This window comes from Microtus pennsylvanicus, chromosome 9 (assembly GCF_037038515.1).
Source record: "Microtus pennsylvanicus isolate mMicPen1 chromosome 9, mMicPen1.hap1, whole genome shotgun sequence".
Taxonomy (NCBI): Eukaryota; Metazoa; Chordata; class Mammalia; order Rodentia; family Cricetidae; genus Microtus; species Microtus pennsylvanicus.
The window spans coordinates 39,853,101-39,876,408 of NC_134587.1; the positions used below are offsets into that span (position 1 = coordinate 39,853,101).

General features: G+C 48.3%; 2 protein-coding genes across 2 annotated transcripts; both read left to right on the forward strand.

The window, feature by feature from the left end:
• The first annotated feature begins 5,983 nt into the window (after positions 1-5,983).
• LOC142856782 (odorant-binding protein 2a-like) lies at positions 5,984-9,710 on the forward strand. The gene is made up of 7 exons (XM_075984431.1): positions 5,984-6,172; positions 6,690-6,823; positions 7,057-7,127; positions 7,584-7,694; positions 8,635-8,736; positions 9,165-9,191; positions 9,607-9,710. The coding sequence occupies exons 1-6, from the start codon at positions 6,086-6,088 to the stop codon at positions 9,188-9,190; spliced, it is 531 nt and encodes a 176-aa protein (XP_075840546.1). The 5' UTR covers positions 5,984-6,085; the 3' UTR covers position 9,191; positions 9,607-9,710.
• A 9,816-nt stretch (positions 9,711-19,526) lies between these two features.
• Positions 19,527-23,182, forward strand: LOC142856975 (odorant-binding protein 2a-like). The gene is made up of 6 exons (XM_075984601.1): positions 19,527-19,613; positions 20,130-20,263; positions 20,496-20,566; positions 21,022-21,132; positions 21,684-21,785; positions 23,115-23,182. The coding sequence occupies exons 1-6, from the start codon at positions 19,527-19,529 to the stop codon at positions 23,180-23,182; spliced, it is 573 nt and encodes a 190-aa protein (XP_075840716.1).
• The last annotated feature ends 126 nt before the right edge of the window (positions 23,183-23,308 follow it).

A 23,308-nucleotide genomic window follows, 5' to 3' on the forward strand; every position in this document is an offset into this window, starting at 1 on the left:
GCTGGCCTGGCACTAGTTCTGAGAGCAGGAACCTGAGTAATCAGACTCAAACCTCTGAAGGTTCGCCACATAGCTCAAGCTGGCCTTGAATTCATAGATCTGCCTGCATCTGCCTCTTGAGTGTTAGGATCAAAATCACCACACCCTGCCACTTTTTTCCAGACTGGATCTTACGTAGTTCAGGCTGACCTTGAACTTGTTAAGTAGCCAAGGATGACTTTGAACTTCTGACCTCCCTGCCTCTGTCTTCCCAGTCCTGGGATTATAAACGTGCACCATTGCATTGGATTTGTGCAGTTCTGAGGACTGAACCCAAAGCTTTGTACATGCTTGTCGGTCATCTACCAATGGAGGCAGAGCCTACTCTGTTGTGGCTACGTCTGGACAACAGATGTATCTGTACTAGTTCTCTGGTGGCTGTGAGAAAAGACAGGACAAAAAGTCATTTAATGGAGGAAGGGCTTATGCTGACTGACAGTTTGGGGAGGGATACTGTCTATTAGGGTGGGAAGCATGGTGCCAGCAGCTAGTGGTTATGGTATGACTTTGATTTTAACCACCACAGTGGACTGAGGTGACATTTCATGCTGCCGTGTGGCACTGTTCCTGAGAAGACACGAACAAATGTCTTCTCCTCCCAGACGGGGAAAGCAAGGATAGCCTCAAAGTCCAACTTGGTGAACCAGTGAGTTTTATTGGGGTTACTTACAGGAATAAGGGTGAGGGGTTACTCACAGGATCAGAAATGACTCAGAGATGGCTGCATCACCAAAGTCCACCCCAGTGTGACAGCTCACAAAAGCTGAAAACTGTTGGGAGCAGTTAGATCCCAGATCCCGAATTTCTTGTAATCCCCTGATCTGAGTGCCTACAGCTGCTCTGAGCACGAGACCTTCAGGAGTTCCTGATGGCAGGAAAGTGGTTTCTGGTAGGTTTGGCTGGGGCGTGGATATCTCTATATAATCTGTCCCTGAACACAATAAAGGGGGCATTCTTGGGGAATTCAAGGATGACCCGTGTCGCTGTGTGTGTTTGTGTATTTTAACCTCCAGCCCCCTTGCCCAAAACTCGTGAACTGGGTAATAGCCCACCGAGTGCAGACATGGGGGCACAGTGCGCGGCAGAAAACCAGCTGGGCAATGGTGGTGGTGAACGCTTTTAATTGGGAGGCAGAGGCAGGTGGATCTCTGTGGATTCAAGACCAGCCTGGTCTACAAAGTAAGTTCCAAGACAGGCACCAAGGCTACAGAGAAACACTGTCTCATGGGGAGAAAAAAAAGCGGAAAGCCCAGAGCACACTGCATAACTTGCAGACAACGCAATGGACTGGAAAGTGTTCTTTTAGGCAGGTCAGTTGACCTGAGCTTTGTCCAGACAGCCCAGGTTGGCAGCGGGTGTCTTTCATCTTTCATCAATCCATACATATGCTCTGGGAAGGAGGAGACTAATGCGTCTGATCCATATGCTCCAGTAAGGAAGAGACTAAAGCATTTGATCTATATGCTCCGGGAAGGAGGAGACTAATGTGTCTGCTCAGTTTCAGGGATTTCCTGAACTCTTTAAGTTGTTTATTTCCTGATCTTACGGAGCGTCCCTGCAGGATGGAAAGCTTCATCTCCCTGAAAGCATCCTTGTTTCACTTCCCCTTTAACACCAGGAGTCTTAACCTTCCTGTACATGAGAGAGAGTCTTAGTCTGGGAGGAAATAGCTATGCGTGTGTAGTGCTGATTTATGTTCCCCTAATTGCTGATGTGTTCTCATTGGTCATTTTATATCTCCTCTGGAGAAAGTCTAATCAGGTTTATCCATGAGTTACCACTGTCTTACATGTTACTGACATTAGATCCTCACCAGATGTGTAATTTGCAAATATTTCTCACAGTCTATAGTCTATCATTTAATTTCATTCACAGAGTCTTTAAAGTATTTATTAGTATTTATTTGTATGTATGCGTGCATCTGTGTGAGTGGATAAGAACGTATAAGTGCCGTTGCCCTAGGAGGACAGAAGAGCATGTCCGATTTTCCCGAGCAGGAGCTATAGGCGGGTGTGAGGCATCTGGTGGAGCCGGGAGCCTAACTGGAGTTCTCTGTAAGAGAAGCGAGTGCTCTGAACTACTGAGTCATCTCTCCAGCTCCTTCACAGAGTCCCTTGAGGACTACCAGCTTTGCACACTGCACACTGATGAAGTCCAATCTGCCTCTCACTCCTTTGGTTTTCTGTATTGTCAGAGTCGTGGTCAGAGGTTTGTGCTTTCTGTGTAAGCTTTGGTTTTAGCGCCTACATTCAGGCTAGGACCATTTCCAGTGAATCGATTCGGTGGTGTGAAGTCTGGGTGGATGTCAACTGTCTCAGGGACATATTGAAGCTGTCCTTTCCCTCTCGAATTGTCTTGACCCCTTCAGGAATCTGTTCTCATGTTGCTCAATGTTCTCCTGATAGTTCTTAGAATTATTTCCTACTAGAGGTTGTCCTCCCCGACGTGAGGAGCTGTCCCCTCTTCCCTGTTGTCTGGCACTTTCTTGGCTGTTCACAGAACCCTTGGCATATTTCCGGGGCTCTTCCTGCATGAGTGAGTCTCACACGTGGCGATCATTGCTCCTGTCCCCAGGTTCCACTACTGTCTCTTCCTCCACTCAGTCAGACACCTTGACCTGTTGGGTACATTCTCTTTGGTGCTCAAATCCCCCGCAGGCTCAGAGATGCTGTGGCAAAGGCTGGTCTTGGATTGTAAATCAGGCTGAGGACTCAAAGCCTTCACTGTTTGTGGCCCAATGTATACAAAAGATTTTGCAGATTCTTTCCCAGTTGTTCTTTCTTTGTGGTGGGTGTATACGTCCATGCCTTGTGTTCCCTTCTGTCCAGGTAGGCAACATCGCTTCATCATTTTGCCTGGATCGTTGCATTTCCAGCTGTTTTCCCTGATGCTACACTTGCTACCTCCAGTCTAGTCTTAATATAACACCTGGAAGGATGCTAAGCATGTGCCACAGATTGCCTGTGTCGAAACCCTCCAGGTCTGTCTGAGAGAAAACCAATGCCCTTACAGTGAGCCGTAGCCACCCTTGCTGGTCCTGCTGTCTTGGTGCCTGGTCTCAGGTCAGTCTTCTCAGGTATCACCTGCTATAGATGCCCTGCCCTCCAGTCTGCTTTTGGAACCAGCCCAGCTCTCTCCCCCAGGTCTGTACCCCGTGTTCCTTCCATGTTGTTCCTGAACTGTTTCCTTTACTGTAGTTCAAACGTCAGCTTGGTGAGGTTGGCTCAGACAATTCAACTTAAAGTAACGCCCTCCCCCACCCCCTGTATCAACACTCTCTGTATAACTTGTTCCGTTTGATTTTCCCCGTAACATTTATGACCTTTCAGATAATTTATAATTACATGAATCAGATCAATCAGGAGAAAGAATGGCACAATAGATAGAACAGGAATGGTTTACGTAATGAACAATCAACAATACAAATGTACAGACAGCTCTAAAGAGTAGCTAGAGGCTGCAGGATGTGGTTTTGGGGGATCCCTTCCACAAGGCCTGGCTCACACTTGGTAGGGAAAAGGTGTGGCTGCAGCCTAGGGTGTCTGCCTGGGTCAGGGATGGGAATAATCAGGAAAGAGGAGAGCGAACAGAGAAAGGCTCATGTGCTTCCTAGCAAGCAGGAAGCTTGTCTTTTCTGGCAGGTCTGCATCTTCATAGAAAGCTATTTGGGGCCCACAGAGGCTGGTGGGACTAAATGCCCTGATTGGCCTGATGTGTTCAGAGCTCCGTGGGATCGACAGAAGACAGAGCTCTGAAGTCGACCTGAACAAGTGCCCGAATGAGATAAATACATATTCTCCACGAGAAAGGCAGTGATGTTTGTCTTTCCGTCTGTTCTCTTCCCTTGTACTTCTGTCAGACTAGACCATCCCGCACAAGGCCCCCCTTGTGCTTCCACGCCAGACACACGTGTATTTGTGTACATATTTACTTGTGCATTCTGCAAATGAAAGAAAACAAGCAAAATTTGTCTTTCTGAATCTGTTAAGAATAAGCCAGGCCAAGATTTAGGAGAAGGACAATTCTCAGTGACTCCTGTCTACAGGCCTATATCTTTAGTCTGCAGAATGCCCACAAATAGAGCCCCTAGCCAGAAATAAGTCTTCACCACATGGGACTGGAAAGGATGCTTCGGGTCCAAACATGACAGCGTGGTAATTTATTTCACCTCTGCTCTTCAAGTATGTGTGTTAGGAAAACATGGAAGTAGATGCAGGCAAAATAGATTGGGAAGCTGTGAGGCTGTTATGTGTACCATAGCTTCTGGGGGGCTGTGGGGTTGGGCCTTCAGCATTTCCAGTCACAGACTAAGTCAGCAGCAGACTGACAGTGACCCTGGCTCAGTCAATCACATGGGCACGTTGTTCTCTGCAGGTTCAGGGAATCAGACACGGGTGCCTGTGTGGTGAGGTGCTCAAGGAATGAATAAATAAAGGACAGGCTGGCACTTTCCCCATGATATTGAAATGATAGCCTGTTTTCTAATCTCTGGTCCTAAAGAGCACCAGCTCCGCCCGCTCACACCCAGAAAGTCAGGCCTCCTGATCAACACCTTCTATAGTGAGGTCAAGACCTAGGCCCTGCCAGCTCCTCAGCACAAGCCAGGGCAAGTCAGAGCATGCTCGTTAAGATTGTTTGTGGATACTTGAGCCTGTCCACCTTTGGTCCAGACAGGCACAGAGGTACCATTGTGGGACCAGCACCCATCTCCAGAGCCATGGAGTGTAGATAGCCACACAGGAAATGAAATCCTTCTCCAGACCTGACCTTCTAGGTTTCAGGGCAGGTGGCCAAGTTCAGGAACGCAGAATAGGGAGTGGAAGGCACAGTTCCTACTGGGAAGGAAGCTGGGCCAAGGCCTGGAGCCAGGCAGACATCATGAATTCAGAACACAGGTTGGCACATGGGGTTGTACTCCTTTTTGCATCATTTACCCAAAAAGAATGTGGAGATCCTGTGGGAACCCATAGATAATGAGGAGGGAAGCTGTAGACTCCAGAAGAATGAAGTTCAATAGGAGCACAGGGGTGGGCTCAGGTCAGGCTGTGATGGACGCTGGTTCTTCATCCCACCTCAGGGCACAATATGACAAGAAATGAACACACATGGACCTCAGTTGCACCAGGGCAGATTAGGTTCTGAAATGTCCTCTCAGCAGGTCCTCAGATGACAAGAACGACAGAAGGCCAAGTCCCCTTGATGGAGATGAATCCCCCTGAGCTCTCAGAGGTGAACCCCCCTCACCTGTCCCTTCAGGAGACAAATATTCATGTGTGGCTGGAATTCTTCATGCAGCCAACTTAAAATCATGTGAACTATAGACATGAAGTCCTACCTCTGGTTGAGGAGCATTGACTGGGCAGTGGAAAAAGACCTGGGTATCTGAGAGTAAGAAGTGCCCTGCAGGGCCCACAGCTGGGTCAGGGTCATGGTGTGGCCTAGTGTGGCAGGGGTCTGCCCTGATGATGTTCAAACTGACAAGAGTCAGGAGTCTGTGTCCCCACTTACAGGAAGGTCCAGCTGGGGTATCCATGCACGAAAAGGACAATGAAGTGGGCTCCCTCCCGGGCAGCGGCCAGGCCGTCTGGGGACTAGCAACAGTCTCTGGTGGTGTAGCTCAGCCCCATTGTCTGCACAGGAGGTCAGAATCCAGATCTCAGTGGACACAGCTCAGGGCAGCCATGGCAGATGGAGGACAGGGCTGTGAAGGGAAGCCTGGCCCTCCCTCACTGCCCCTAACTCACTCGTCTTCCCAGAGTCCTTTGTGAGCACAAGGGTTGGTGGCACAGACATTGCAGGGCATTGTGTGTCTTTCTTTGTCTGTGGGTGACATTGAGTTCATTGTCATCAGGTCCCAACAACAACAACCTTCCACCTCCATGATGAATGTGAATTTGGCCATGAGAGAAGGATGGGAGGGACGTGGTCAGTGCCAAGTGGGCACACATCCCTGGCCACGGGGGATATAAAGGGCACCGTATGAGCAGCCAGAGCAGACATTCCCTAGGTGACCTGCCTTGTGTGAGAGCCCAGCTAGCGACTAAAGATGAAGAGCCTGCTCTTGACCTTCATGCTTCTGGGGCTTGTGGCTATCCTGAAGGCCCAGGAAGTTCCATCAGATGACCAGGAGGATGTGAGGAGGGGAACGTCAATGGGGAGGGGTGGGAGAAAGACATGGCCTTCTTCTTGGTGCTGGTAGATTTGAGCTGAGGGGCAACATGCTTTCTTGAAGGTTGAATTTGACCTTGCACTGAGCAGTCAGAACTGGGCTTCCACTATTCTAACAGAAGATGGACAGACTCCTGAAGATAGGGGTTTAGAACAGAAATCAGATTTTGGTGAGGGTTCCTTGTTCACATGATACCCAGAGCTAGAAGGCCTCGTAGACAAGAGCATCAGCCAGTGCTGAGGTGTAGGCCTCAAGAGTGTAGATACATGGACGGGAAGTACACAGTTTCTACCATCATGGGGTTGGGTATCTAAATCACTGATATCTGTTTTCTGACCAAAGGTCCTGGAATACAGGGTTAGTCCTTCTCAGTGGCTGCAGTCTGGGCTCTGAGTGTCTACTCAGGTGCTAGCCCATATGCTGGAGCCTGGGATAGGTCGAGGGCCATGATTGGGCATGTGCAAAGCTTTGTCTCCTGCAGTACTCTGGGACCTGGTATCCAAAGGCCTTGATACACAACGGCAGTCTACCCTGTAACAAGATACCCTCGAAGGTTTTCCCTGTGAAGGTAACAGCCCTGGAAACAGGAGACATGGAGGCCGAGATTATAATATGGTACGTGTCCCCAACTGTGTGCCTCTGTAGTTGTCTAGTCTCTTCCTTGCTACCCATGTTTTGAGTTTGGGAAACTAAAAACCTCTACCTTTGAGGGGACACAGACCCAAGCAGTTTCCTAATGCAGGAACATGGAATTTAGGAGATCACCTGACCAGGGGTGAATCACCAAAAGAGCAGAGAGGCTCTGCTCTGCTGGTGGGAGCAGCCTGACAGTGGACTTGTGTTTACAGGAAGAATGGTCAGTGCCATGACATTAAAGTTCTGATGAAGAAAACTGATGAGCCTGGCAAATTCACCACCTGTGAGTCCCTGTGTCTTAGGGTGTCCTTCAGTGGCAGCCCTTGGATAGATGGGTCCTTGCCTGTTCCAGTTTGTAGAACTGACCATCCACTCACTTTCCACATACCAGATATAGAGGTCATTGTGTAGTCAACTCTAGCATCTGACTGGCTCTTGGTCCCCTGCCTGGATCTCAGATCTTGAGCCAAGAGAAAACCATGCTAAAGAGTAGAAAGCCAGGCAGGGAGATGGATGCTCAGGCCTGGTACAACCTCAGCCCTCTTCTCTGAACATCTTAGCTGGGCTTGACAGCTTCCAAGAAATGACTCCCGTCTAACTATGGAGAGGATGGAAAGGCCAGGGCTAGACTAGACAGGTCTCTTGGGTGACGACTCAAGTGTTCCAAGGTGTTCCCTCACATGGTCTGCAATGATGCCTCAAGGATAAGACACTAAGAACTATTTCTGTTCATCTGCAGTTCATGGCAAGAAGTTCCTTTATATCACTGAGCTGCCAGTGAAGGACCACTATATCTTCTACTGTGAAGGCCATCACCACGGGAAGTCATACAGCATGGGAAAGCTTATGGGTGAGTGTAGCGAAGAGGCGAGCAGGCCTGCTTTGTGTCCTGCCTAGCTCCCCCAGGGCTAGCTTTACACCTGAAATAACAACACACAAATTGTATTATTTTAAACACTGCTTGGCCCATTAGCTCTAGCCTCTTACTGGCAATTTCTCACATCTTGATTAACCCATTTCTATTAATGTGTGTAGCACCACAAGAGGTGGCTAACAGAAAAAGATTCAGCATGTCTGACATGGCGGCAGGCTCAACAGCGGCTGCCCCACTTCCCTTCTTCCCAGAATTCTGTTCTGTCTACTCCACCCACCTATATTCTGACCTATCAGGCCAAGCAGTTTCTTTATTAATTAACCAATGAAAGCAACAGATAGACAGATGACCCTCCTCCATCAGATGAGGCTCCACGGAGGCCCTAAGTCCTGTGTCTAGTCTCTGCTTCCAGCAGCCATGCCTGGCACTGGGGGCTGGGAAGCTCTTGGTGCTGTGCCCAGGGTACTGCCCAGGAAATGTGTGAGATCCAAAGAGAAAAGTGGCTAAAACTGGGTTGGCATGGGGCTTTTGTGGCCTTTGGAGACCTGAGCACTCAGGAACGGTCTCCACCCCTGGAACCAGCAAAAGCCACTTCCACTGAATCTCAGTCAAGGGTCAGGTCAAAGGGTATGTCTTGACAGAGGCATTTATGGAGAGTACGGATCCTACAGGGTCAGGGGACAGTCTCATGTCCCTGAGATTCAGGGCTCTTACAGGTCTGTGGAGTGTCCTGTAAATCTGCAGAGGTTCTCCCTGGGGCCAGAGGGTCCTTCATGTCTGGCTGTCCACACCCATTTCGTTGTTAACCGCCAGGATCCTCACTCAACCTTTGTGCAGGTTAATGCTCCGGTCCCTGTGTCTCTGGCTCTTTGCAGAGCTGAGCCCCACCCCTTAAGCCTGCCCCACTTCCCCACAGGGAGAAACCCTGAGGAAAACCCAGAGGCCATGGAAGAATTTAAGAAATTTGTACAGCATATGGGATTCAGAGAGGAAAACATCCTTGTACCAGAGTTAAAAGGTGAGAACAGAGCTGTCCATGACTCTCTTTGTGTCCCCAATGTCACTGCTATCTGTCTGGGCACCCAACCATGTCTGTCTCTGTGCTTCTGCGTCCTCTCTGTGCCTGGTCTTATTGTCCCGTTCATGTGGTTTTATGTCTGTCCCTGTCCCGTGTCTCTGTGGTATCTCCAGCATTTCCTCAGGGTCACAATGTCACATTCTGAGCCTCTGTCCCTCGGTGTTTCCACGTACCTCCAAGTCTCCTGTGCTCTGTCTACTTTCTCCCTTGCTCTCTCTGGATCCCTGGTTTCTGCACTGAACCTTCAAGGTCCTGTCACCTCTCCCAGGGTTGCCCTAGGTTTTGCTTGGGGGAGGGTCTGAGCCTCAGATGTGATGGGGTCCTCTACAGGGCCCTTCTCACCCCTGGGCTTCTTTTTGTTTCTACAGAGCACTGTGTGCCTGAAAGCGACTAGGGTAAGTCTCTCCCCACCCGTCCCACCCGTAGGAATGTGGAAGAGCCTAGAATGTGGGGCTCAGGAAGCCCTGGTGCTCATTCCATCCACACAGACAGGTGCTGTCACCAGGGAGGTGGCCCTGAGTGTAGTTTCCAGGACAGCTAGGAAGTCCTTCCTTTTTGTCTTGACCTCTCCTAGTCCCTGGACTCTGCCTTGCCCTGTCCTTCCCATTCTCTCCCGAAAGGCAGAGCCCTGTCTGTTCATGGGAGTAGTGAGGGATCTCTTCAGAGGACCCCAGTTCCTAGCAGGGACTACACAGAAATGTTGGGAAAGAAGATCTCTGTCCCATATGTGCCCTAGGCCGCCTCTGTCCCTGACTCCCTGACTGTTGCTCCTGTAGAATGGGGGACTTATCTCTCTTCTCTCTGTCACAGCAACTACCCAGGTCTGCACCTGCGGAGCAAGCCTTGCTGCCCAAACCTTACTGGGACATCCCTGTACCACACCTCTCCTGGACCAAACTCTCCACTGCTCCTCCCCCATAGCTTGGCCTCTCCTTCTCCTACTGACACCAAATAAAGCCCTTTAGCAGTCCTCTGGCTCAGCCTGTCTGTGAGGGGCCTTGGGTGGGCTTGAAGAGCCCTGCTGGCAGCAGAGACATGGGAAAAGTTCAGCGACATTGATGGGCTGGTGCCCAAAGAGCATGGCATCTGACTTTCCTGGAGAGCCATGTGAGGTCCTAGAGCCCCACCTGGTGAGCCACTGGCTGTTAGACTGGACCCTGTCAGGAGTGGCTGAGAAGTCCCTGGATAAAAGCAGGGCTGTGAAGGGTCATCAGGGTTTTGGGCAGTGTGACTGTCACCGCTGGGCTCCTAGTCCAGGAGGACTTGGTTGGCTGCCATGAAGACCCCTACTTGAGAAGCCTAGCTCGGTGACAGGGTAGGGCTATGGTGGGTAGCTCCTCCATCATTTCCCTCAGCAAACACAGAAGCAGCCACAGCCTCCCCCAGCCATGTTTCCCACCCAGACCTCTCCCACCGTTTTTCCAAGTACAAGGGTGTAGGAACTACAGATGACAAAAGACATACCAGGAGGCTAGAATCACACAGAGAATCGTGGCAGACATGTGGGTTCTGCACAGCTCTGAGCTGCCACCCAGGGCAGTCTGAGGGCTTCCCCTATCTGGAGTCCCTGACACAGGCCAAACACAGGTTTTGGCTTCAATGCAGAGAAGAATTTCTGGATGAACCTGTATGAAGCCGAGTTGCTGATGGGTTCAAAGAGAAAGTTCAAGAAGAGTATACAGGAACTCCAGATTTGGGGACTCGGCCATCTCAAAGGAGAGAGTTACAGTTTATTATATGAACCTGAAAACTTTGTTATAAACACAGGTAAAGAGACAGAGACACTCAGGGAAAGAATAGAACATTCCCATTTCTCAAGACAGGGAAAGAATAGAACATTCCCATTTCTCGAGGGAGAGCTGCTCTTTAGTTTAGCTGTCAATACTGTCTTGATAGCTCTCAAATTATGTCTCAAAATAGATAATAAAGATTCCAACCCCAAAATTCTGAGCAAATCAGGGAGTTTGTTATGAGATTGTGTCTCCTAGAGGAATCAGAAGCTTCCCCATAAAGTCTCATCAGCATGGCGACCTGACCGTGAGTTGAAGGACAACAGCAATAGAGAAGCTAAGGTGGTTGGGGAACAGAAGAGACCTCAAGACCTACAGGAACGAGGGGATGCTGGGAACAGGAGAAATAGTCTTCTCCAGGGAAGAGTACACCAACTGGTTATTTAATACCACATGATCAGCCCTGAAAACATACATACAATAAATAGTATGTAGTCTGAACAGGTTGTACCCATGTACCTATATAATACACATTCCTATATTATATATCTTATACATATTACATGTGTGTATACTTACAGACAGATGAGATGAAGAGATAAAAAAAATGCCATGTTTGAGCAGTAGAGTTTTGTTCAATAATCAAGCAAAAGGTAGTTTGCGGCAAAAGAGAGGAAGGATCATATATATACACTTAATGAAAAGAGAGACTGTGAATTTGAAAAAGAGCAAGCACTACTATATGGAAAGTGTTTGGAGGGAGGAGGGATATGATGTACTTATAGTATAATCTCAAAAACTGAAAGAAATAATAATAATAAATCTAGCCCAAAACAACAATTTAAATTATCTGTGATCCTCTTAAAGACCTGAAAAGTTAACAGTGCACATAATATATGATTTTTGGTTGTGTGTGTCTACATAAAATTTTATGCATATGTATGTATGTGTCCCTTATATAATCTCAAGGCCTAGAGGGGTACTTGTATTCCCAGCACTGGGGAGGGACTCATTGGCCAGCTAGCTTAACCACTGAGTGCCAAGTCAGAGAAGAGACCTTGTCTCAAAAATAACAAGGTGGACCGGCATCCTGAGGAAGGAAACCTGAGGTTGGCTCTGGCCTTAAAATTATAGAGATCGAACTGCCTCTATCTCTGCCTCTGCCTCTGCCTCTGCCTCTGCCTCTGCCTCTGCCTCTGGGACCCTGGGATTAAAGGCACGCAACACCACGCCGAGATAATCTTTGTCTAGCCCTGAAGCATTGCACTCTCTCCAGAACAAAGCCCTGTCCACATCAGCCCTCCTGCCTCATTCTTCTTGCCTCTCTTTCCCCAAAAACTGCCTTTTGCTTTATGACTGAACAAAACTCCACTGTTCACGCACGGCGTTTTCTGTATCTGCTCATTTCAGCCGTCTGTGGGTATCTAGGCTGATTCTGCATCTCGGCTGTGTGAGCACATGGCAACCAACACACATGTGCAAGGTTTCCCTGTGCTAAAATGACGAGAATCTTTTGGGTATAAACTCAGGGGTGCTTGCTGTAGCTGGATCATTTTCTGGTTCTATTTTTAGTTTTCTGAGGAGCCTCCAAACTAGTTTTCATAGGCTTCTCTAGTTTCTTTCCCCATAAACAATGTGTTAGGTTCATTTTCCCTGCACCATACCAGAATTGATGGGCACTTGACTTCTTGACGGCTGCCATTCTGAACTGAGTGAGGGAACGAACCTCACTGTTGTTTTTATTTGCGTTTCCCCGATGGCAAACAAGGTAAAACACTACTTCATGTGTTGTTGATGATTTATTCTACCATTTTGGGAACTCGTTGTTCAATTCATGGCTCATTTATTGGTTGGATGATTTGTTTGGTGATAAATGCTTTAAGTATCTTACGTAGTCTGTAGGTCATTCCCTTGTTGCTTGTATAGCTGGAAAGATTCCTCCCCTTCAGTGACCATCTCTTAACTCTGTTGATTATTTCCTTGGCTGTGCAAAAAGAATATTTTAATTTCACATGTTTCTTTTCTCTTGGGATTATTTCCTGTGCAATTTCAGTCCTACCCAGAAAGTCCTTTTCTCTGCCTGTATCCTGTGTCTTGAAGTGTTTTCCGTTTTCCCCTCCAGCAGTTTCAGGTCGTGCATTAAGGTCTATGTCCCATTCAGATTGTGTTTGCACAGGGCAATAGCTGAAGTCTAGCTTCATCTCCTGTGTGTGGGCATCAGTGTCCCCAGCACAGCTGACGAATAGATGTCTGCCCCTTCCCCTCTGTGTGCTCTGAGCACTTTTGTGTAAGGTCGGGTGGCCGCAGCTATGTGTGTTTGAGTCTGTGTCCTGTATTCTACCATATGACTGGTGTGCCTGTTTCTGTGCTATACCATGCTGTTTTTGTTACTGCAGCTCTGTAGTATAGTTTAAAACCAGGTGCTACAACACCCCCAGCATTGCTGTTTCTGCCCAGGATAACTCTGGCTATTCAGGGCTTTTTGTGCTCACAAATGAGTTTTAGGATTAATTATCTGTTTCTGTAACATGGTATAGGAGGTCTTACTATCAATGTGTTGCTTTCATTGGTTAATAAAGGAACTGCTATGGGCCTATAGCAGAGCTATAGGAGAACAGAGCTAGGCCGGGAAAGCTAAACGAAAAGCTGGGAAAAAGAGCCAGAGAAAAACATGCTGGAACTTTGCTGGTAGGCCACGACCTCATGATAATACACAGATGAATAGAAATGGATTAAATTAAGATGTAAGAGTTAGCCAATACGAAGTTAGAGCTAATTTGCCGAGCAGTGATTTAATTAATACAATTTCTGTGTGATTATTTCAGTTCAGGGCAATTGGGACCAACAAGCAGCCTTCCTCCTACAGTGACATTAGACTTTTGACAGAAATTTGTTTTGGAGCTGAAGCCTGCTGTTGGCAATACAGTCATTTTCACAATACTGATTCCCCCAATCCTTGTACATAGTGTTCTTTCTGCTATTGCGTTATCAAGTTTCTTCCATGCATTATTGTTCTTGTAGAAATTGAATATTTCTTCTCCTCCCCTTCCTCCTCCTCTTCCTTTTTTTCTTCCTGTTTTTTGGCTGATATGATTTGGACATTTTCAGGGTCTCACAGCTTGCTTGTTATCATTATTCAATGCAGAAAAGCCAATAAAATTTCAAGTTGATTTTATATTCTCCTATTTTGCTTAAAGTTTCTAAAATGAGATCTAAGAGTTTTTTGTTTAATTTAATAAAATAGTAAAGTAATGTGCGTATAAGGACAGCCGAACTTGCTCCTCTCTTATTTATAGACTCCATTTCTTTGCCTACTTATTGCTATGGCTAAGACTTCAAGCACTGTATTGAATAAGAGTACTTCAGTTCTTCCCTGATTAGAACAGTGTTGGCTTTGTTGAAAGTCTCCCATCATCTACTGAAATGATCAGATGACATCTGTCTAGAGTTTGGGGTTGGGCTGCAATTACTAATTTGTGCATTCTCTTTCTTTCCTAGAAAGAAACCAGCTTGGTCATGCTGCCTGACCATTCAATGTTTCTGAGTTCAGATTGCAAGAATTTTATTGAGAGTTTTTGCATCTGTGGTCAACAGAGAATTTAATCTATAGTTTTCTTCTTATATTCTTTTAATATCAAATGGTCTTGGTTTACAGAATGAAGGTGGCAGAAGTCCTTCTCTAAGGCATAGTCTGGAGAGCACTGGTGCTGATTTAAGTCTTTGGGAGAATTTAGCAGTGACTCCATCCTCTCCTGGGCTCTCTGTGTTGGGAGATTATCACTACTAAACGCTGTTGCCCATTATAGATCTATTAAAGTAGTGAATTTCCTCTGGATTTAGCTTGGGTAGGTCCTGTGGGTGGAGAATCTATACAGATCTTCTCAATTTTTTAGTATTTTGCAGTATATTTCAAAATCAAACCCTTTCATAATTTCATCAAATATTACCTTGTGTGGTGCTGAAGTTAAGAACACTTGCTGCTCTTGCAGAGGACCTGGGTTCAGTTCCCGGCACCCACACACTGGCTTACAATCATCTATAACTCCAGTTCCAAGGGATCTGATGCCTTCTTCTGACCTCAGGGGAACCAGAAACACAGGTGGTGCACACGCACACATGCACACATGTAGGCAAAACACTCGTCAACATAAACTTTTACATCTAAAAAATTAATAAGCTTGATTTAAGCCTAAGAACAAAAAGAAAACCCTTGCGAAATTTAAAATTTTAAGCACTATAGAAGAATTTGAAAATACTAAGGGTGGGTATGGTGTTCAATGCCTGGTTTTCAAATTGCTTTGGCTCAGTGTTTCCTCACTTTCCCCGCTTCGAAATGGGAATGCATATCCTGTGTCATTGTATGTTGTAAAGATGTGATCTGCTTTTTCATTCTGATTTTATGGGGCTTAGAGTTAAGAGATTGCCATGAGCATCAGAGACTTTGAACTGTGGGTGTTTAACAGTGTTGAGGCTGTGATAGACTACGGGGACATTGAAATTGAACTCAATGCATTTTGTTTTATATTATGGATCTAAGCCTGTGGGGGTCAGGGTGGGGAATGTTGTAGTTTGAATGAAAATGGCCCCCATAGGTTCATAGGGAGAGGCACTACTTAACAAGAATTATGAGGTGCTGCCTTCTTGGAGTAGGTTTGACTTTGTTGGAAGAAGCTTGTCACTGGAGGGTGGGCTTTGACTTTAGCCCAGAAGCAGAACCCCGTGTCTCTTTCTCTTCCTGCTTCCTGCAGATCTGGAGGTACAACTCTCAGCTACCTCTCCAGTGCAGTATCTGCTTGCATGCCTATCATGATGCCCACCATGCTGGCAACGGGCTAAACCCCTAAACCTGCAAGCAAGCTGCAACTAAATGTTTTCCTTTACAAAAGTTGCTGTGGTCATGATGTCTCTTCACAGCAATGGAAACCCTAACTGAGAGACATTCTGCAATACTTTTTTATTTTTTAAATTTTCATTTTAAATATCTATCTATCTATCTATCTATCTATCTATCTATTTATTTATTTATTTTTATGAGTATAGGTGTTTTGCCTGTGTGTATGCCTGTATATTGAGTACTTACTTAGTCTCTGTGGAAGAAAGAAGAGGACACTGAATCCCTTGGAACTGGAGCTACAGAGTCCTGTGAGTCATACTGGGATTGTTGAGACTAGAACCCTGGAAAAAAAATGGAGAGGAAGAGAGAGAGAGAAGTCAGTACTCTTAACCACTGACCCATTACTACAACACCTCATTTTCGCAATCTTGATACAGGGTCTTGCTAATTTGCCCTATATGGCCTTGAACTTGTTCAGTAACATAAGCAGGCCAAGAACTCACCATCCTACTGCCTCAGTTTACCAAATAGCTTAGCTACAGGCCCACATCTTCTCATTTTCACTCAGTTCAATGTTGCATTCCCTGCAGGTTTCTTCTTTGGTCCATGAACTGCTCAGAGTTGAGTTGTAGCATTTTGAAGTCTCTCGAGGAATAAAACCACCTCCCTCTGGTGATGAGGTCAGGTATGTGTCCATGACCTTGGTGGACACTTCCCCCACACTTTCAGTCCCTTGCTGTGTGTCCAGGTCATATACCACTAGGACAAGTTGCACACTGTTGTTGCATGCTGTGTGATGTATAAAAGGACGTGGTAGTGCCGCATTGGCGAGGAGAGTTCACAGCTGCAGGCTGAGAGCGAGGCTGAGGCCTTTGGTGTCCCTGCTTGTTTTCAGTTATTGGTGGAGTGTGTGGGGGAGTTATCTCCAACCCTAAATTGGAGATCTCTCTCTCTCTCTCTCCATTTCTTTCTCCATTTCTTTCTCTCCATTTCTCTCCCTGCTTCCAAGTTCTATTACTCTGCCCTGTTGACTGCTCTGTTAACCTTTGGGATGGTAGCTCCTCCCCGAGGAATGGCAAAACTGTCCTTGTACGCTGCCCCTCATTATCCCATTAATTTTGCTCTGTTCTAGGTTTTACATTAGTTGATGTTACATCTTGTTAGATTAAAGTTGACCTACGGCAGTTCTATAATTTTACATCCAGTTCACCTCTGTCATCTTTTAACGTAGATCCCTTGTAGACTACAATAGCCATCATATGGTTTCAGCCCTCTGGACTAGTCCTGCATTGTGTTTGATGGATTTTGATCATTTGCATTTAATGTAACTATTGATCAGTTAGGATTGATTTTAAGGGCAGTTATAGCACAGTACTGCAAACTAAATGATTTAAAATCCAGAAATGTGGACATAGGGTGGAACTTGGTGGTAAGGTGCACCAAAGCCTGTGCCAGGCCTGGGGTAGGTCTCAGCACTGCTAACAGAACAAAAACAGAAACCTACAAATATATTTTTGATCAGTTCTGGAGGCCAGAAGCCTGGCATCTGGTGATATTTTAAGGTAATATATTCTCATTTTAATGAGAAAGTTAGAATTGTGAGCACAGAGACTTGGCTCTCCTGAGGACCCTCTGAGTCACAGGTGGGACATTTCATGTTATCTCGGGGTGGGGGGAGCCCAGCCCCACTATCCTCTCAGTTTCCATCCATGCTGACAATGTATCAGCCAGGTTTTCATCATCGCCTTAAACACACGAGAGGACAACTTAAAGAAGAAGGAGTCATTTTGGCTCCTGGCGTCAGAGGTTCTGCCCACGATGGTTTGGTCTCATGGCCGAGGGCCTGTGGTGAATCAAAGAATCATGGTAGAGACAGTTAAGTGGAACAGCTTAACTGTGCAGTCAAGGAAGCAGAGAGGAGAACAAGGTGTTCTCCATGACTAATTTCTACCAGCCCTGGCCTCGGTCTGCAGTCTCTTCAAATAGGGCTGTCAGCTGGGACTAAGCCTTCCGCACAAGAACCTGTGGGGGAAGCTTCAGGCCCATCCATGACTGTGTGGTTATCACCCTCACACCTGCCCTTCAAAGCTGGGGGTCAGAGAACATAAAAGGGAGGTGCAGGTACTAGACTGGGAAGCTGCTAGTCTCTCTGGTGTTAAGAAATGTCAACCGCAGTGGCAGGGGACAGTAAGGGTCAGCCATCAGCACTTTCAGCTATAGCCACCCCAGCACTGACACTTCAGGATTCAAATGGAGTCCATTCCACAGGATGGCAGCTATGTGATCCCACCTTAGTTTAGTCATGCCAGGGAACGTAACTGGACGCCTTGAGACAAACCAGGTGCCAAGACTCAGGCGAGAGAAATGGATAATGAGAGCCACCTGGCAAGTTCCAATGACCTCCAGCAGAATGACAGCGTCCCTGGCTCTGTCAATCATGGGCACATTGTTCTCCTCTGACTCAGCGAATCAGACGCGGGTGCCTGTGTGGTGAGGTGCTCAGAGGAATGAATCAAATACGCTATTGAAGGACAAGCTGGCAGGTTCAGAGACCCTGCACCCTTGATTGGGAAATGATAGCCTGTTTTCTAATCTCTGGTTTTAAAAGCCCTCCCCACTCCACCCAGAATGTCAGGATTCCTGCTCAACACCTTCTACAGTGAGGTCAACACCTGGGCCATGCCAGCTCCTCAGCACAAGCCAGGGCAAGTCAGAGCATGCTCATTAAGATTGTTTGTGGATACTTGAGCCCGTCCAGCTTTGGTTCAGACAGGCATAGAGATGCCATTGTGGGACCAACACCCGTCTCCAGAGTCATGGAATGTAAACAGCCACACAGGAAATGAAATCCTTCTCCAGACCTGACCTTCTAGGTTTCAGGGAAGGGGGCCAAGTTCAGGAACTGCAGAGTAAGGAGTGGAAGGCACAGTTCCTACTGGGAAGGAAGCTGGGCTAAGGCCTGGAGCCAGGCAGACACCATGAATTCAGAACACAGGTTGGCACATAAGGTCATGGTCCTTTTTGCATCATTTACCGAAAAAAAAAAAAGAGTGTGATCTGGCCATGTTGAGAGCCTGTGGGTGCTCAGAGCTAACAAGAAGGGAAGCTGTGGACTCCAGAGGAACGGAGTTCAATAGGAGCACAGGGCTGGGCTCAGGCCAGGCTGTGATGGACAATGGTTCTTCATCCCACTCAGGGCACAAGATGGCAAGAAATGAACACACATGGACATCAGTTGCACCAGGGCAGCCCTGTCTCTGAAATGTCCTCTCAGCAGGTGCTCAGATGACAAGAACAGCAGAAGGCCAGGGCCCCTTGTTGGAGATGAATTCTAGCTCACAGAGGTGAAGCCCCTTCACCTGCCCCTTCAGGAGACAAATATTCATGTGTGGTTGGAATTCTTTATGCAGTCAACTTAAAATTATGTGAACAATGGAAATGGAGCCCTACCTGGTGGCTGAGGAGAAGGCATTGTCTGGGCAGTGAAAAGGACCAGGACATCGGAGAGTAAGAAGTGCCCTGCAGAGCCCACAGCTGGGTCAGGGTCATGGTGTGGCCTAGTGTGGCAGGGGGTCTGTCCTGATGATGTTCAAACTGACAAGAGACAGGAGTCTATGTGGCCACTTACAGGAAGGTCCAGCTGGGGTATCCATGCACGAAAAGGACAATGAAGTGGGCTCCCTCCCGGGCAACAGCCAGGCCGTCTGGGGACTAGCAACAGTCTCTGGTGGTGTAGCTCAGCCCCATTCTCTGCACAGGAGGTCAGAATCCAGATCTCAGTGGACACAGCTCAGGGCAGCCATGGCAGATGGAGGACAGGGCTGTGAAGGGAAGCCTGGCCCTCCCTCCCTGCCCCTAACTCACTCGTCTTCCCAGAATCCTTTGTGAGCACAAGTCTTGGTGGCACAGACATTGCAGGGCATTGTGTGTCTTTCTTCGTCTGTGGGTGACATTGAGTTCATTGTCATCAGATCCCAACAACAACAACCTTCCACCTCCATGATGGATGTGGATTTGGCCATGAGAGAAGGACGGGAGGGACGTGGTCAGTGCCAAGTGGGCACACATCCCTGGCCACGGGGGATATAAAGGGCACCGTGTGAGCAGCCAGAGCAGACCTTCCCCAGGTGACCTGCCTTGTGTGAGAGCCCAGCTAGCGACTAAAGATGAAGAGCCTGCTCTTGACCTTCACACTTCTGGGGCTGGTGGCTATCCTGAAGGCCCAGGAAGTTCCATCAGATGACCAGGAGGATGTGAGGAGGGGAACGTCAGTGGCGAGGGGTGGGGTAAAGGCATGGCCTTCTGCTTGGTGCTGGTAGATTTGAGCTGAGGGGCAACATGCTTTCTTGAAGGTTGAACTTGACCTTGCACTGAGCAGTCAGAACTAGGCTTCCACTATTCTAATAGAAGATGGGTATTCTCCTGAAGTTAGGGGTTTAGAACAGAAAGAAGATTTGGTGAGGGTTCCTTGTTCACATGATACCTAGAGCTAGAAGGCCTCGTAGACAAGGGCATTCATCCTGTGCTGAGGTGTAGGCCTCAAGAGTTTAGATACCTTGATGGGAGCACATACTTTCTACCATCATGGGGTTGGGTATCTAAAGCGCTGATATCTGTTTTCTGACCAAAGGTCCTGGAATACAGGGTTAGTCCTTCTCAGTGGCTGCAGCCTGGGCTCTTTGTGTCTACTCAGGTGTTAGCCCATATGCTGGAGCCTGGGATAGGTCGAGGGCCATGATTGGGCATGTGCAAAGCTTTGTCTCCTGCAGTACTCTGGGACCTGGTATTCAAAGGCTACAATATACAATGGCAGCCTACCCAGTCACAGGATACCCTCGAAGGTTTTTCCTTTGAAGATGACAGCCCTGGAAGGTGGAGACATGGAGGTCAACTTTATATTATGGTACGTGTCCCCAACTCTGCACCTCTATATTTGCGTGTGTCTCCCTTGCTATCCATGTTTTGAGTTTGGGAAACTAAGTGATCCCTGCCTTTGAGGGGACACAGTCCTAAGCAGTTTCCTAAAGCAGGAACATGGATTTAGAGGATCACCTGACCAGGGCTCTTTCACCAAAAGACCTGAATGGCTTTGCCATGCTGGTGGGAGCAGCCTGACTGTGGACTTGTGTTTACAGGTTGAACGGTCAGTGCCATGCCCTAAAAATCCTGATGAAGAAAACTGATGAGCCTGGCAAATTCACCTCCTGTGAGTCCCTGTGTCTTAGGGTATCCTGCAGCAGCAGCTCTTGGATAGATGGGTCCTTGCCTGGTCCAGCTTATAGGACAGGCCATCTACTCATTTCCACATACCAGATATAGAGGTAGTTATGTAGTCAACCCTAGCAACTGACTGGATCTTGGTCCCCTGTCTGAATCTCAGCTCTTGACCCATGAGAAAACCATGCTAAAGAGTGGAAAGCCAGGCAGGGAGATGGATGCTCAGGCCTGGTGTAACCTCAGCCCCCTTCTCTGAATATCTTACCTGGGCTTGACAGCTTCCAAGAAATGGCTCCTATCTAACTATGGAGACGATAGAAAGGCCAGGGCTAGACTAGACAAGGCTCCTGGATGACCACCGAACTGTTGCAAGGTGTTCCCTCACATGGTCTGCAATGGTGCCTCAAGGATAAGATACTAAGAGTTATTTCTGTTCACCTACAGTTGACGACAAGAGGTCCTTGTATATCACAGCGCTGCCAGTGAAGGACCACTATATCTTCTACTGTGAAGGCCATCACGATGGGAAGTTCTTTCGCATGGGAAAGCTCATGGGTGAGGTTCCACGGAGGCCCTAAGTCCTGTATCTGGTCTCTGCTTCCAGCAGCCATGCCTGGCCTGGGGACAGGGAAGCCTCTTGGTGCTGTGCCCAGGGTTCTGCCCAGGAAATGTGTGAGATCCAAAGAGAAAAGTGGCTAAAACTGGGCGGGCCTCGGGCTTTTGTGGCCGTTGGAGACCTGAGCACTCAGGAACAGTCTCCACCCCTGGAGCCAGCAAATGCCACTTCCAGGATTCTCAGTCAAATGTCAGGTCAAAGGAATGTCTTGGCAGAAGCCTTTATGGTCGGTAGCAATACTCCAGGGTCAGGGGACAGCCTCATGCCCCTGAGATTCAGGGCTCTTGCAGGTCTGTGGAGTGACCTGTAAGTCTACAGAGGTTCTCCCTAGGGCCAGAGGGTCCCTCGTGTCTGGGTGTCCACACCAAGTTCATTGTTAACTGCCAGGGTCCTCTCTCCACCTTTGTGCAGGTTAATGCTCCGATCTCTGTGTCTCTTGCTCTCTTCAGAGCTGAGCCCCACCCCTTAAGCCTGCCCCACCTCCCCACAGGGAGAAACCCTGAGGAAAACCCAGAGGCCATGGAAGAATTTAAGAAATTTGTACAGCTTAAGGGACTCAGAGAGGAAAACATCCTTGTACCAGAGTTAAAAGGTGAGAACAGGACTGTCCATGCCTCTCTCTGTGTCCCCAATGTCACTGCTACCATAATATGAGGCCCCCAACCATGTCTGTCTCTGTGCTTCCACGTCCTCTCTGTGCCTGGTCTTATTGTCCCGTTCGTGTGGTTTTATGTCTGTCCCTGTCCCCTGTGTCTCTGTGGTATCTCCAGCATTTCCTCAGGGTCATGCATAACTCAATGTCACAATGTCACAATCTGAGCCTCTGTCCCTTGGTGTCCCCATGCACCTCCAAGTCTCCTGTGCTTCTGTCTACTTTCTCCCTTGCTCTCTCTGGATCCCTGGTTTCTGCACTGAACCTTCAAGGTCCTGTCACCTCTCCCAGGGTTGTCAGGCTCTGCCTCAGGTTTTGCCTTGGGGAGGGTCTGAGCCTCAGATGTGATGGGGTCCTCTACAGGGCCCTTCTCACCCCTGGGCTTCTTTTGGTTTCTACAGAGCACTGTGTGCCAGAAAGCGACTAGGGTAAGTCTCCCCCACCCCGCCCCACCTGTAGGAATGTGGAAAAGCCTAGAATGTAGGGCTCAGGAAGCCCTGGTCCTCATCCTATCCATACAGACAGGTCCTGTCACCAGGGAGGTGGTCTTGAGTGTAGTTTCCAGACCCCTAGGAAGTCCTTCCTGTTTGTCTTGACCTCTCCTAGTCCCTGGTCCCTGCCTTGCCGTGTTCTTCCCATTCTCTCCAGGGAGGCAGAGACCAGGCTGTTCATGGGAATGGTGAGGGATCTCTTCAGAGGACCCCAGCTCCTAGCAGGGACTACACAAAACCACGGGGAGATCTCAGTCCCATCTGTGCCCTGGGCCATCCCTGTCCATGACTCCCCTGACTGCTGCTCCTTCAGAATTGCGGGGACTTATCTCTCTTCTCTCTGTCACAGCAGCTACCCAGGTCTGCACCTGCTGAGCAAGCCTTGCTGCCCAAACCTGACTGGGACATCCCTGTACCACACCTATCCTGGACCAAACTCTCCACTGCTCCTCCCCCATAGCTTGGCCTCCCCTCCCCCTCCTGACACCAAATAAAGCCCTTTAGCAGTACTCTGGCTCAGCCTGTCTGTGAGGGGCCTTGGGTGGGCTTGAAGAGCCCTGCTGGCAGCAGAGACATGGGAAAAGTTCAGCGACATTGATGGGCTGGTGCCCAAGGATCATGGCATCTGACTTTCCTGGAGAGCCATGTGAGGTCCTAGAGCCCCACCTGGTGAGCCACTGGCTGTTAGACTGGACCCTGTCAGGAGTGGCTGAGAAGCCCCTGGGAAGAGGGCTATGAGGGTTCATCAGGGCTTTGGGCATTGTGACTGTCACCGCAGGGCTCCTCGTCCAGGAGGACTTGGTGTACTTCCGTGAAGACCCCTCCTTGAGAAGCCTAGCTCAGTGACAGGGTAGAGCTAGGGTGGGTAGCTCCTCCATCATGTACCCTCAGAAAACACAGAAGCAGCCACAGCCTCCCTCAGCCCAGTTCCCTACCTCAGGTCTCTGCCTCTGTTTCTTCCAAGGACAAGGG